The 16,892-nt window shown below is 32.6% G+C and overlaps 1 protein-coding gene across 1 annotated transcript in view; it reads left to right on the forward strand.

The window, feature by feature from the left end:
• Window positions 1-4,264: 4,264 nt before the first annotated feature.
• LOC119638454 overlaps window positions 4,265-16,892 on the forward strand; it is a 93,417-nt gene continuing 80,789 nt past the window's right edge. Inside the window, exon 1 of the mRNA XM_038035237.1 lies at window positions 4,265-4,739. Within this exon, the coding sequence (XP_037891165.1) occupies window positions 4,646-4,739 (94 nt within the window). The 5' untranslated portion in view covers window positions 4,265-4,645. The remainder of the gene's footprint in view (window positions 4,740-16,892) is intronic.

A 16,892-nucleotide genomic window follows, 5' to 3' on the forward strand; every position in this document is an offset into this window, starting at 1 on the left:
TGTTGGATATGAGCGCGTATCCACTGGAAGCACAATGCGCGTCGTTAAAAAAAGTGTAAAAGAAAGAAGAGGAACAATAAGAAAACACTTCGGTCCAAGTCGCAGCTTACACATAATGCCCGATAGGTTTAAGAAAATTATCGGTTTCATCGATGGGTCAGTGTATGTACGAACGGCCTCAAAACTCTAAAGTTGCATTACGCATAAAACCTATCGGTCCTAGAAAGAAATTGTTTTAGGACTTGCACCTAAAGTCTACCTTAAAAAGGCCAAGTACTTTGTAGCAGTAATCTAGGACAGCTGGGACAGTTTATCCCTTTATAATCAGCGTTCTAAGAAACCCATAACTTTTTATTTTAGTTAATTTCGAACCAGAGTGACTAGGATGACCATCTAAAAGCATATTTACTTATTCGATTACATCATGTATAAAGTAAAAAAAAAAAAAAAAAAACAAAAATGATCTATTATTAGGTGAAGCAGTGTAGTCCATCAATTTCTAATATACGAAATTCTTCATAAATTTTCAAAAGTAATTCTTCCGCAGAGGTTATGTTACAAATTGAATGATAAAAGTAATGTATACGCTAACCAAGGGTTTTCGTTTTGCTTCTATACATTGTTTGTGTGTGTGAGTTAAAGTAAACGTCAGTAACTTTCTGGATATATATATAAACATCTATCTGTGTATATATATATATGCGTATATAAATATATATATATATATATTCGTATGCGTATATATATTATACATTTATATACATTTTTGTATTATGAATGGATGGCTGCGGCTGGTAGATAGATTTATATGTACATACATTATATACAACAGGCATTGTTGTCATTGAGTTCTCATATAACTTTTTCTTGCTATTTAAAAAGGGAATAAAATAAAAGCCCAAAATACAAACACACACACACACGCACACAACGCAATGCAAACTTTCGCAACTGATTGTGGAGGTAAAAGAAAATTACCAAAAAAAAAAAAAAAAAAACTTTTTTTTTTTTCCTGCTAAGCTATAATAATACAAACAAACGCACATGCTACCTTATATGTTTCAATAGATATATGTATATGTAAATAAACATACATATGCATACATATATATTTATATATATATATATATATATATATTGTACATATGAAAATATATCTGCAAAATTGTATACAATACTTTATTGAAGTATTTGTGCACATATATGTGTATTTACTGTAGCTAAGCGCATAACCTTAAACCATATACAATACACATATGCATATATGTATATAAATATATGTGAATGTGTGTGTGTGTTTGCGTTTGTGTGTAAATATATATATATTCACAAAATACCCAACAAAAAATTCAAGTTCAATGCGAGGAATAATATTGTTTTTATTATGATATTTTTTGTTAGCTTTTATTTATTATATGCTATGCTTGATGTTGTTATTCTTATTTCTTGTTTTTTTTTGTTTTTTGTTTTTTTTTTTTTTTGTATTATTATTATGTATTGTTATTGGCGCAAGAGTTTCATTAGAATATCTCATAAATTTTGGAAGCAGTTGCGTAGGGAAATTTATTAACAATGTTAACTAACATAAAATGTATCTGCCATATATAAATAATGCTATATGGTTTAATGAAATAATATATATGATGCAGATATGTGTGACTAATACGGGAGCTCCTAAGACATTAGATAATAATGAATTGCTTACATAATTGAAATCCTGTCGTGAAAGTTTAACTTCAAATTAATGGAAAAGTCTTTAAGCAAGATTTAGGCTGGGTAGGCTTAGTTTTCGTAGCACAACGAGAAGTCTTGTAGCGTATTTAGTGTTCTTATTTATCGTTGATGTGAATGTTACTGTGTTATATTTTGCTATGCAAAAGAGATGCTTTCCAGTTTTTCAATGTAATTTAATGCCGAATGAAATCCACTGATCCAGACTTGCAGAACTCTTCGATTTCCTTGAGTATGTCTGCCCTGCTAAATATAAAAAAATTCAAAAATAAAAAGATAAGAGAAAGCAATACATTTGCTATGACATAATTTCTTCACATCCGTGCACTTTTCTCTGCTGCATTGCTCTGCTCATTAAATATCTCAAGTTCCTTCGCCTTTTTGTAACCCAAATAAGTCATACTTGTATTGCGCGAGTGGTTGTCTTCGTAACTAAATAAAACCTAGATTGCATTGATGGGCAGCGTCGAGGCAGGACTCAATAATAAACCTAAGTTTAATTATAACAGTATCTTAGATACTCTTGGAGCTCCCAAAGAATAAGTCATACGTTTTGTAACACGGCAAGATGGGTGACAGTAGCACCCCTTTAGAATTAGATTTTGAAAGTAGGGGCATCTGCTCGATGTACGTCAACATCGATGTTATCTTAACATATATATATGTATTAGTTCAAACCTTGAGTAAAACGTTATATGATATGAGAGAGTGGGAAGAGGTTTAGACTTTATTGAACGACAGCTATATATGTAATTAATTCTCAGCACAGTGGGGCTTTTAGGTTTTTGGAGTCCTACTGCCAATGTTATCCATTAGAATGTCCATTAGATGCGACCTTGAGCGTGGCATGCGATTTCGCTTTTATCTTAGCTATAGCTAAAGAACGTTGTCTTTTAAGAGGACCTTTAAAAGTGCAGAGAGAATAAAAAAAAGACGTAAATGAAACAAAAGTCGCCACAAACTATTCCTATAGAGTAAATACGAGATCACAACTAAGTTCTCCTTCTCATAGAATTATTGACGAATTCAGCGAGTTTCGTCGTATATTTCGATATCATTTATTTAATGATTAAAATTTATTAATAGAAATCATTAGGCCTGACATCCTATGATGCTTGACGCCTTCACGGTCTTTCATTTGCCTTGTTCACATATTCCCGATGTGCTATTTCTATCGAACACAATATATAGAATTCGCGGTACAAATGCAATTCTATACGGAATTAAATTTCACAAAATATATCTCTTTAATCTGCATTAATGGCTAAATGAATCCGAAGCAATCACGTCAGTCGTACGCAAAAAAAAAATAAGAAAATATGTTCATATGTATGTTTTACGAAAGCGAAGTCAAGTGAAAAATACCACTTGTATATAAACTCTATGTTGTTTTTATCGAATTTTTTATCCGAATTGTCTATGGAGCGGGATAAAAATATCACAAATAAAACTATATTTGAACATTGCATTGCTTTTAATACTAGATGTACGGAAACCAGTCAATTTGACGGTTGAAGTTGAAACCTGGTATAAGCATTCCTTGATCGACTAACAATACGAGGCTGAAAGATGAGCGCGATCAGCTTATAGATACAGCCATACTGCGGAAGAAACTAAAACAAGTTCGAAAAACACCGACATTTTTCGTGTACAACCTTCGATCCCATGAGGATATTTTCGAAAAACTCTGGTCAAAATGTTATTAGAATCCTTTTCTTGTTTCGCTAAAAATTGTTTCCAACCGACCTACTAACATGTCCACAGTTAACGATGAAATCCGGTCCAATGTGTGCAACGTGGAGCAAGTAGTAAGTTCTGGTGAACAGGTGGGAAGGTGGGTTTTCGAGTAATATATTTACGTGGTCGAAAGTTATAGATGAAAATCTGAATTGCGGCCATTTTTGAATCTCGATCAAAAAATGTTTATAACCATATTGCAGCTTTTTACCTTCATTTTCGCGACTGTGGCGGTTCAATAAAATTACCCGACAGGAGATAGGCATACAACATGTCATTTGAGTTAAAATAGCAAAAGTAGGCGTGCCCGAGCAAAAAGGTATATCATGTATATCATTAAAAACCACCAAAACGTACAACATCTGAAGACATCGACATCGACTATCCTTATGCTGAATTCTTTAAATTCGGAAATCTAGTATTAACGCAAAACCGTCTGGGGGAAAAAGAACGCCTAAGACCATCAACTTTATTTTGCTAGAAATTAAAACCGCTAAAGAAGCGAGACAAGTACACTTAAATGATGTTTAACTAGCATTATCTAGTATGTAATTTTCCTTTTGATCTACCCTCGTATTTAAGCTTCATCTTAAGCGTGATAAACTTAATGTACGAATGAAAGTTTCACGCTTCTTACGTGTAAATAAAATAAGAACTTAATTACTAGTACGACAAATAGATCGACTTGTTTTTGTCATTTCTAACGCCAAGCGCATGCGTGCATCAAGTGATGTTACTTTTAATTATAATAATCAAGAACAATTAAAATAATAATACGCTTCATAAAATTTATTATCATTATCATGAATCTGAATAGAACTTAAAACAAAAAAAAAAAGGAAGAAAAAATTTTGTATATAAGTTATAATGTTAATTAAATGGAAAGCCAAGCGAAATTACAATAAAAATTGTAGTGAAAACCAATCATGGTTTAATAATTTCATTGCAATAAATAAATTAAAATTATTCACCAAAATGAATTGATATCAAGGGAAGAGAAGTAAAAATATACATAAAGGCAAAGGCAAAGGCAAAGGCAAAAAGAGTACAGTGTACAACAGTGCTTTAGTAAATAATAACGACAACATTAATCAGCAAAAAGGTAACCAACACAAGAGTAAGATATTTTGTAAGAAATCTCTTAAAGAAAGCAGTAACATCAGCAAGAATCGAGGCAATGTTCTATAGACGTAGAGATTTGGTAGTTTTATTGTTACTTGTTGTGCTGCCATTTGTCACTAATGAACTATGGACTAAGGCGAAAATAAAAGGTAAGTAATAAGCAAAAAAAAAAAAAAAAAAAAACTTGTTGAACTTAAATACTTTATGTGGTTCTCATAAAAGCATAAAAGATCAAGTAAGATATAGTGCACATGAAATTCTTTTGCTTTTTAATAACATAAGACTTCAATAAGGTGAATGGAAAGCTACCAACACTGCGTGTATTCTATTCGGTTACCTAAAAACCCATAAGCCAACCGATAGACAGAAAGATACTCATTCACCCACCCATTTGTGTCAGAATATTTATGATGAATCGAGGCAAAAAAGATTTTTTCTTTTCTTTTAATTTAGCATTTCATGTCCAATCTAAGAAGGAGGGACAAACGAAGGAAAAGAAAGCAAGTTAGTCTTCTTAATATCCCGGCATGTGGTATTGCGAAATTTGAATATTGAACATGAAATCTATAAAAGTTTGCAATAATTCAAATTTACACACACACACACATATATATATATATAAATATATACATACACCTCTATATAGTAAGACAATGACACACAATTGACAACACTTGAAACAATTGAAAAATAACGGGCACAGGAGGGAGAGAGAGAGAGAGAGAGAGAAAGAGAGAAAAAGAGAGAGCGAGAGAGAGAGAGAGAGAGCTTAACTTATATGCACAGTATGGAATAGTATTTAGTTTGTACTCTCAGCAGTTAGGCGAAGATATAGGCAAACACACATGTACATGTAAAACAGTTAAGAACTAAGAATTGTTTCTTTTTTTTGGGTGGGTGGTTAGTAAAGAAATCTGTGGCAACAATAAATTTCCATTAAGAAGATACATTTTCTTGTCTTTTTCATTGTTGTTTCTGCGTCTTATTTTTTTCAGTAATAGTTATAATACAAAAAGGGTTTATTTTGTTTCTTAGAGCGTTGGTAACCTGAAATATTATGCAGTAAAGATAGCATAAGTGATAAATAGTTAAATTCATTTTTTTTTTTTTTTTTATATGTTTGTTCATGCTTTGGGAAACTGGGAATTAAACGAATACATTGTCGCTTACAATGTCGCTTACTTTGGCTTCCACACGTCCAATTCTCAGAGCTTTAAGTGATAGAAAGCCGCTTTATGGATGTAATCTTCCAACTTAAGCAGCTTAGTGCTACAAAAATATGATATTTTGAAAAAGTCCTGCTTACTTATTTAATATGCACCTTATAGACGTGCCTAGGTAGAACTTGAGCTTATCTGTTACAATCATCAAGGAAAAATCCTATCATTGTAAGACTTAAGAGCGTAAATGGAATGTATAAAGATAAGCTACTAGGTATGTATCGTTGCGAACAGGCAGATTGAAAAATCGCCTATTCGTCCATTGCAAGTTAAAATTTAAAATGTCTTCGTGGTCGATCGTCCGGTTCTAGGTTTTAAAAAGGGGCGCCATCCATTATCATAAACGTAACCATAACAACGAAAAAACTGTAATTTACATATTAGTGCACACATCGATATAAAATGTTAGGCAATTATGTTGGTGACCTGTAAAATTTCCATTAAAATTGATTGATTTACATATACACTCCAAGCGTTCGATGTTTAAAGTTCATCCTAGAGTGTATATGATTTTCTTACTTGTTTTATTATTTCCAGTGCTCAGCAATAAACACCCTACACTATTTCGTTCAACGCCGCTGTTCATATAACGACTTTTCAAAAGAAGACATTACTTGGAGAGGGTTTGAGAGTGGAGCGCTCCACTCCGAACTATTTCCAAGTGTCAATAAAATATCTTAAAAATTGCAACCTGTACGCAAGAATAAAAGATGGACAGACGGACAGACAAGCTTAAGTAATAACAAGTGGTTCGCATGCAAACCCCTTGTACACTGTATTACAAGGTCGTGTAGGGTATAAAAAGGTAGCTTGATTATTTCATTTTAAAAGAACTCAGCTGAATGTCTTTTGTAATTCTATTTATATGCATAAATAAATGTATAAATAAATAAATAAATAAATAGACAAACATCCTCCAAGGTACTCGAAATTCATTCCTGTTGTTTATATTGTTATTTTAACAAACTATATCTGCGGTGTTTGTATATAAGGTTGAATCGAAATATCTTGTTCTTTAACTACTACGGTGACGGTCAGAAAGAGTTGAAGAAAAAGAAAGAGACAGCGAGGTGGTGGCTATAGCGGGTAAGTGTTATGCCGATGTACACTTTACCGCATTTGGAATTTGAATCCGCCCACACTGACTTGTTGATTGTGTTGCCTGGAACTCTTCTTGCCATTGTCTAACCTTTTACAAAAGTTTTCTTTTCCTACACTTAACCACAATTTCTAGATAGAATTTTTTTTGCATTACTTTGATCCCTTCATCGGTGACAAACAAATCGTTCCATGTGCTTGTTCTTAGTTTCTTAGTACTAACGAATATCAGATGCTTTCCGAGGGGAGCTTTCATAGGAACTCTATTTCCGGCTCTGTCATGTATCATAGCATAGTTGTATTAACTCTCTTCGGCTTAACTTATTATTCGAAAAAATTTATTGCATTAAATGATTGTAAAAATGAGATTTTTCCTTTCTTTTTTTTTTGTAAAGCTTTTCGCGATCTACAGTCAGTCGGCAATAGAATGAAATGGAAAGGTATCAATAGTTTCGATTTAAGCTTAATAGTAAAGTTTTTTTTTGTTTCTGTCTTTACGATTTCAAGTTTTGTTTCCGTATATAATATGTTTGTATTAATGTGTTCACTTACTTACGTAAAGTATATACAATTGAATTTGGATTTTCGATGTATGGCGGGTGGCGCCAACATAGCCTGAGCTGTCAGTCCACCAACGCAATTTCAGTTTAGACAAGTCCACTAATGCGGATTCCCCCCCTCTCCCCACCTCGCCCCCTTTGGAATATAATACAATTTCGCTTAACATGAAAACGTAACCAAAGGAAATTAGTGTAATTTTTCGTGATTTTTTGTCTACAAACTGGGATGGGATGAGATACATGCACGTATAGTAATTTCAGGGATAACCGCGTATAACTTGTGGTTGCTTTTTATTTATTTGTTGTAAGGAGATGATCGCATTAGTAGTATAGTATAATTTTTTCAATCAACTCGTAATAACCCAAAGAAAAAAAACGTAAATTGAAATTTTCAGTCGAATTAATTACTTAGGGTTTATTTCCAATAGTTATGATAAATGTATCGTACAAAAATTTATTTGTGAAAAAAATACACAGATTATATTATATCTGATAGCCCAAATTGATGTAAGCTCAAGAAAAAAAAAAAGGAAAACCGAAAGTTTTTGTTCAGTATTAAATTTCAAATTGATATAAGCATGTCCGTCTGTGTAATGTCGGTTGTAAACATCGACTTGAAATACGGCAGAAACATTGGAAGCTTTTGTACGCAAATTGGGTTTGAATTTGAGTCAAGTCGGTCGAAGGACACGCCTACAGTACTACGCGCATTGAGAACAAGGAATAAAAAATTCAAAAGCAATAAAAAATTTACGTTTTGCACATTACTCATAAAATGCAGTAGATATCTACAAAAATCTGAACGTATATGCTATGGGCGGATGCTGTAGTAACCTCTACGAAAATAAAAATAATCGAGAAGCGGGGAGGAATCTCGACTAGCAAGTCAATGGTCGTGGGTTCGAATCTCAAGTGCGGTAGAGTTTTTAATAAAAAGCCGATAGCCTTAGATGCTAGTGCTTTTAAGAGTTTAGTCTTAGAATTTATTTCTCTGGCGAAATTAATAATAATAATAATAATAATAATAAAAATAATCGACCGCATCTACCTAATTTTATAGTTCAGCATTCTTTTCAAAACTTTTATCATGCATCGAAAACCTCATGAAGTGCATTGATTCTTGTCTAGTCTCAAATTCGGAACGAGCCTGAGCATGTCCCTCCGTCCTGTAGCGCATCTACAATACTGTACAGTACAGTGTCTGGGGTAAACATCCTCGTATTAGCGAGAATGGAGAAGAATTTGGAAATGATCTAAACTTTTCAAAGGACACGCCTATAACGCCCACACGCCTATGCGGCAAATACTTTTAGTAGAAAAAACCAGCAACTCCAGCTACAAATTATAAAGAATAATAATTGAGTTCTTTTGCTTTTTATTGTTTTTCTTAGGATAAGGGGAGATGGATATAAAAGATAGAACAATCACGACCGAATATAATTTTCTTACTTGTTTCTGTTATTAGTGAAATGCACACATTACCTAAGATATCGATTCAGAATTTCAGGCGCAACACTTAGTCGTCTCTTGTCACTAATCGCTATATTCAAGTTTAGAAGTTTCGCCGCATACTGAAAACCGCTTTGCCCTTTGTTAAGGGCAATTTTTCAAAACAATCGTGAAGGCTTCTTTGTTTGTCTGATTTTAACCTATCCTTAGTATACATGAATTACGGAAATTTTGTAAAACTCAAGCTTCAGAATACCTATACAACTTCAACGCAATTAAAAGCAAGTTAAAAACATAAGACTAAGGCTAAGGTTAATCATTAAAGATCACTTATATCACTTAGTTTTCGTAGAGCAGACTTAAAAGTTTAATAGAAATTAGGAATGTAGACCTCAGTTGTTAGCCGAGATGCTTTGCCTAGTCAGCCGCTCAGATAGATTCTTTATGATAATAATAATCGACAATTAGTAAATAATTTCTAAATATTTAGTTATGTATATTGTCTTAATAGCACTCTGTTTCATGCTCATAACTTGCATACTCAAGGTGTGCGTTTCGCTTTCCTTTGCCCTTCGTAAGCGCATGTTTCAATTCCAATCCTTTTTACACTTTTGAATGACTCATGCAATTTGTTCCATTTCATGCCCAAAAACTGGCCAAATCAGTGAAGCGTGGCTCACCACTGCGCTCGTGATTAAAATAAATACTGAATTTCAAAAATTTTATGCTAATGACTTTTTTTTTTCTTTCCAAAAAATTTATATAAATGTAGACAGACTACCATAGATTCTCAACTAATTTCATTCATGTTTATCAAATATTTATTAATGCTCCTGTAAGCGTATAAATCCACATAAAAACATTAATCTGCAATTAATAAAATTTTTTGATAGATTCAATTGTTATTTCTTTGTTTTTCTTCTTCTTTTTCCATTTTTTTTTTAAATTGGTTGTCTTGTTTAAATGGGAAATTTATTGCTCAGTCGTCGTTTTGCAAGAATTTGAAGGTTTATTTTATCGGGGGTTTTTTTTTTTCTATGCACTTATGCCGCGTGCAGATTGCAAACGAAAAGTTATATCATTAAAGCAAAATGTCGCAAATTCGACTTTCTTGAAATCGTCGTGTACCCACAAACCTTAGATTAAATCCATAGATTTTATTTTTCATTCACTTAAGCGTTCTGTGAGTTTTAAGTAATTTAAAAGAATTAAAAACACTGTACCCACCATTGAATACCCTACACCACTTTGCTTAACACGTTTATTCGTATAACGACTTTTCAAAATATATGTGGGATATATGGAAAATGGTCGCGAAAGTACTCTGGTCGAAATCATTTTTCCATAGCATAGGTCTTTGGGCCAAAACAATAAATTTCATCAAAATATCTCAAATAGATTCGTTAAGCTGGCAGTACGAACAAAAACAAACAAGACCAAGACAGACAGACGGACAGACAAGTTCAGGCTAATGTAGTAAAAAGTGCATTTAACTCACACTCACATACTTGCAAATTTCATTAAAATATTTTGAACACAAACTTACTTGTCAGACTGCAAACGGACAGACAGGCTTAGATCGATTTGGAAAATGATTCTGAATCGATCGGTACAATAAAGGCTGGAACTATCCTAAGCGCTTATGTATGTTGAACATAGCTGGAAGAATTTAACAAACTCTAGCACCATAAGCGATATTATGTATAATTATAGCTGACAGTTGAATACTTGGTTGTTTAATATTAACTATCATTAGAGAACTTCAATCTAAAGTTTAGACTTTCGAAAAGTAGTACTTATATGAAAAACTTACCTATGGTTATATAAGAAACACTTGTCTACACCTTCATTAACGATTTGAGTGCAGCAACTCAAGTTCTCCAATCCAGTGACAGAGGTAACAATACTGATAAGCAGCAATAGACGGTCTTGATGTTACAAATGTAGGGAGCAATGAAATATACTTACGTCGTCCGATGAATTGTATAAAGTATTCATTATTGCATATTGAATGCAACATTGAGTAATAATAATGATTTATGTCGACATTTCTTTATTTACAAATAATAGAAAAAAAGAAAAAAAATGAAAGAAACAATTAATAAAAATTGATAAATGGTGGTCGCAACGATTTTGGTTTAAAAAAAGCAAATAATGTTAAAAAACAACTTTGAACAAATTTTTTAACATAAATTTTAGTAAAATAACCTCACAATTGATTAGACTTAAAATTTACTAACATTTTTATGTGGTTAGACTTAATAATGATAGTTTTTAAAGGAACAACAACAATTGCAGCATAACTCTTATCTTTTTTCTTTATCATTATTTTTTCGATCAGCATTTTTCAAACTTTTCTTCATTGTGCAACTTTGTCCGCCCTAATTACAAATATCTGTCATATATATATATATATATGCCGGATACATATATATTCATATGCACACACTTTTTCTGTAGATTTAAACTAAAATGAATAAAAAATAGTTGGGTTGGAGTGAGCCCAACATTCTGAATAGTTTTTTCTGCATCGCCAGCAAATTAATTTTTTATTTTGTCGGCTCTGATAAATGCTTATTAAACTAATAAATAAATGTCTTTTAAGCAAAAATCAAATGTCTCTATAGGTTAACAACATTGTAAAGAGTACATATTTACTTTTATACACACCAGCTCGAGGCAAGACCAAACTATAGATAATGGGTGAGAGCCATTCTCTCGTATTTTGATAGGCGTCGTGGCCTATTCCATATTTCTTTATTAGTCTCCGACAAAAGTTGGGAATACGCGCAGCCACCACGATAGTCCCGGAAGGGTCGTATTCAGCCATCAGGCAAGAAAGCATTGATCGTGGCAATCTGATGGAAAGTGCATCGTCATACCAGGAACAATCGTGCTTTTGGGCAACATAATTTCCACGGAGAGGGCACTTAAAGTATGCTTGAGTAATGGATATAAGGAACTGACCGATTGCCGGATAGATAAATATGGTTGAAAGCATCAAGCATTTATGTGCCGATCAAGAAAGTATGGTATTGTTACGACATTTGCCTTTTTTGGTATGGTTCGTATCACTATATCGTAGTTTTATTTTCAATCAATTTCTTTAAGGGTAAGATTATTTACTTAGTTTACTTAGTTTTGACTGCATTCTTAACTTAAACTTTCTTTTCGACTCTAATGTTCTTTTCCGACAAACTCTACCTTCCGCAAATATTCTGTATTCTTTACAGACACCTATTTTTATTTATATTTGTGTAATCTAAGGTCATGGCGCAATTTTCAATCTGTTGATCCGCTTTTTCGTCGGCGGGCAGCTGTATAACGCGCCACGAATTTTGCATTTGGGTTTCCCCTCTCTCGCAAAATGAATTAGTTGGAATGAACTGGCTTTGGAATTTCCGTACGTATGTTGATTGATCGTCAAACACGCGGAAATGTCTGAATGTACTTAGAACCCTATGCCGATCAAGCGTGTGCGATATATATACGAGCTTCTTGATATTTGAAACTGCAACGTAATGCAAAGCAATTTTATTCCCGAGAACGAAGGAAAGATATTTTATTCGTGTTGGGTGTCGGCTGCGTATCATAAGTAAAAATTTAAATTAATTTCAAATTTTTAGATCAGAGATTTCATGTTTTCAATAATCATCGGTTTTAATACAGGTTTCTGCTACTCCGGTAGGTGGGATGGCATGAACAAATCGGCCCATATTCCATATTATACCTGGTTATTTCGTTCAAAGTTCAAAACATTACAAGGAAAATGATAAATGTTGCATACCCTGACCCGTTATTGGTCAAAATATCGTTTCGTTTTCTTTTTTTCTGTCAAATATATTTAAGTTTGTCATCATGTAAAACAAAAAAAAATTTTTTTTTTTTTTTTAAGAAGTTTTTCTCATCAGATAAGAAGACACAATGAAAAGTTTTCCTATTGGACGACATCAGTAGTTAAGTTGATAAATATTTGCGATTCGTTCGGCTTAAGTCGCAGTTGATTTACTTCTACAAATGACTCAAATTTTTTAACTTTCGCCAATTATCCAGCTGTCAAAACTTTGTGAAATGGTTGATGTGTTATATTTTACTTTTATAAAAAGGCTTCTATATCCTTGATGAACTTTTGAGTTAACTTTCCTTTTTTCTGTATTGTTTGATATTTTCAATCAAATGCAAAGCTTATAAGTTTTAAGGATAATTGTAATGCGAAAATGACTATATTCGGAATATTTTTTGCTGATTACATATTTATTTAATGTGCATCTCTTAGTTGGTTTCTTAATTGACACACACTATAAAGTCCGCAAATACAATTTGCTTAGATTAAGTGGCTTTAAAATATTTTTATACTTTACACATCACTTCTGGTACAAGGTATATTAAATTTCTCCTGGCGTATGGAACATGCACAAGAGCTTAACACAAACCCATCTTTTATTATACAGATTTAAAATCATTTTCTGAATTGCGCCTGTCTGTCTGTCTGTCTGTCCATCTGAGGCCTGTCTATATAAATTTGTGTTCAAACTATGGGTCGCAATTTTTTATATATTTTGTTGAAACTCAGTACACTGATGTTCTTTGACCTAAAGACTAATGTTATTGAAAATCCTCGACTACCCACATCCTAAGTCGTTATATCGAAAAAATTGTACTTTTTCAAATTTCTCAATAAAACTCGCTCTGTAGTAACAATTGGACATTCGAAATTGGTATGAAAAGTTTAGTTCGGCTGGGACAACTTTTGGAATTTTCTCTCATATAACTATTCCTACGAAAACTGAATCTTTATATGGTAAAAAGGTATAATTTTTAATATTTCATGGTGAATATTAGTTCATTGCCTGTAGTGAATTGCCTTTTGTCTGTTTTTGGGATATCACCGCATGTAAGGCATGCCTTTGCATGAAAATAATGTGCGACTTTTCGGGTATTATTACCAAAATGAATGAATAACTGTATTAGGGCAAGTGTTGTAGGGTATCTTATAGTCGGCCTTGCCCACACATAATGTTCTTAGTTGTTTAATTTATTTAAATATATACAAGTAAGACACATTTGGCTTGGGACAAATCCTTGTCCCAGATTGCCAACAACATAACAACATAAATTCCTTACGTTGATCGGCAATTGAGTTGCATTACATACTATTGTGCCCAAAAATTAAGAACAATTGAATTTTCTCGTTTTTAATTTTATTTGTTATTCTAATCTATTTCATCGCTTTCAAAGAAACCCTGGCGGCCCGGCGAAAGCAAGTTATAATGCACAATACCAAGATAATCGCACAAAACTCTTGAAATTATCTTGACTTTCGAGCGAGTTTGGCGTGGATTTTTCGGTCTTAGCTCGATAGATCGATTGTTTCCTGATCATATACGTATATCTAAGTCTTACCGGTTGATAAGCATCTCCTCACATACATTATAAAAATCGGAAAAAATACTTTTTGTCTCGTACAAAACTAAATGCTAAACTGAATCACTAACGGTATTTATGATGTGAAATTTAACACAGATGTCTGTCGCAGTGTTACCAGTTACGAAAAGAAAATATTTCTGATATTCGATAATATACCCGAGCAATTTAAATTGAGTAATGGTCTGTGTTTTTGGTCCCAGTATTACGTTTTGAAGGATTCTTCGTTTCGTGATCTGCCAATGAAATATTGCATGAAAGCTTCCGAATTTTGAAATGCCTTCTGCTTAGTCATGTAAAAAGACCAAGTTGCATTGATAATCTGTCCACATTGAAGAAAAATGCTGGAAAAATGGAAATAAATATTTAGATCTACATAATGCTTAGTACAATGTACTTTAATAGTTGTTCATCAAGGCTTTCGTATGCAAAGATGTAGGTAGGAATGTATACATCATGTTTCATGTCTTGAATTTTAACTTTGAAGTACATTTTTACTATTTCCCTTCCAATACATTCATTTTACTGAGTTTCTTTAGTATTGAGTCTTAAAAAACAAAAAATTCTATCATTTATTTATCATTTCACATAAAATATTCAATATTCATATATATATTTCTTTTATTTGTCCATCAAACTTTTTGCTTTGTTTTGTGTTTGTGTTTGGCTGATCCTACAATATTTCATTTTAAACTTACTTTTCTTTTTTTTTTTTTTCTCAAAAAATTGCTGACTCTTTATATTGCTATTATATGTACTGTTGTACTTATCTTTTATCTGAATTGTGTCGTTTGGTGTATTATTACTTTTTTTATTTATTATATTTAAGCTTCTTAAGTTTTTCATTATTATATAATTTGGAAATAAGGCATATTTTTTTTTTATTTTTTCACATAATCTTTTGAGAAATATTTTTGAAAATTCTTATATTATATAACCAAAAAAAAAAGAAGCATGCATAGCGTGTGTTCATCAAGAAAGGCCGGAAAGATTATTGCGACTCGTTCAAAGATTGTTGTTAGCGTAAAGGCCAAACATAATTACGAATTTTTACCCTTGTTAGGCCCGATTATTTGATAGTTAGCTGCTAAGAAGAATAGTAACTTTGCTGACCCGATTTATATTGATACGTTGTCGTATGTAATGATCGCCTTCTACTATTAGGCCACCATAGCCATTCATTGTGAGTCAGAAATTTAAATATTTTAACGTCATTGACTAACCTTGATGTTATATGGTTCTCATTCGAATCAAGTTTCATCACATTAACTGCTAATCGATCAAATTTCTTGGCATAAAAAATACTTCAAATCCAGCTCAAGTGAAACAATAAGTAAATATCCCTTACAATGCAAAAGTAAACATTTTGGCGGCAGAAATCAAATTTATGCTTAAGTTCTACGATCGCTAAACGGTGTACCGAAATGAGTCAATAAATTAATTTTAATTAGTTACTAAAAAGCAATACCGACCAAACTCTATAAAATTATACTACAGAGTGAAATCCTATTTATTTGATATTTTTCGATTTCGTATCGTATTTTAGCACAATACGATCACATCTCCTAGAAAATTACCGTAATCGGGAACCCTATTTGTGTGAATCCGTGCTATACGAAACAAAGAATTAGTACCAAAATGTCTTTTTAAAAATTTTCTTCCGGAGTAATGCATATCAATATAAGTTGAACAATGATTTCTTCGTTATCTCTGAGGACTATTAATCGCGGACTTTGTCTTTTGCCAAAATATCTTGGACCTGTGAAAAATCTATTATTTTAGATCGTTTGTGCTTTTAGTTAAAAGATGTTTGTAAATTTCTTCATACTGTGCTAAGCACTTGTGGGATTCTTTCTTAAACTTTGTGGTTCTTCCGTTTGAATCCTCTTCGTTCAAGAAATATGACTCTAACTGTACGGCTAAGCCTTGGCCTTTCTTTGCGCTTTGTAGACTAAACTTTCTAGTAATACTATGGGATTTTTGTAATTTCAAGTTAAACCGAACCGAACCGTGGCAGAGTCAGAATGTGTTCTAAAAGTGCCGTGTCATGCGTCGACGTTTCTAATTCTCGAACCGTTGTTAGAGTGAGCCCGTACTATAGAAGTGTTGTGGCACACTTGGGTTAGTTTACACAGCTTTTTCGTAGCAGTTCTAGGCGAACCCTAGTTATTTTCTGATTTCAGCCCATCAAAGGCATTTAACGCAACTAATAAATACTTGGTATTGCAGTTTCTTCCTTCGTATGAAGGTAGAAATGTATTAGAAAGCAAATGTACCCATATAGCAAATATTAGACGTGATATTCAATAGCTTGGTGATGTCAAAAGTACTTCATGTACTATTGGATGCACGAAAAGTAGTTCTTTCTGGTGTTGAGAGGCATGCCACTTATACGTAGTTCTATAAAGAACTTCACAGGCGTTTTAATTAATTGAAAGTGTAAATGTATACTATATTTTCGGACAAAGCAAAAAAAGGCATGTTCAACAAATAGCGTGTTTCCAGACATTAAGAATTTTATTTTATATTATTAAAACCTCTTGAATACATT

The sequence above is a fragment of the Glossina fuscipes genome, unplaced genomic scaffold, assembly GCF_014805625.2.
Source record: "Glossina fuscipes isolate IAEA_lab_2018 unplaced genomic scaffold, Yale_Gfus_2 89, whole genome shotgun sequence".
Lineage (NCBI taxonomy): Eukaryota > Metazoa > Arthropoda > Insecta > Diptera > Glossinidae > Glossina > Glossina fuscipes.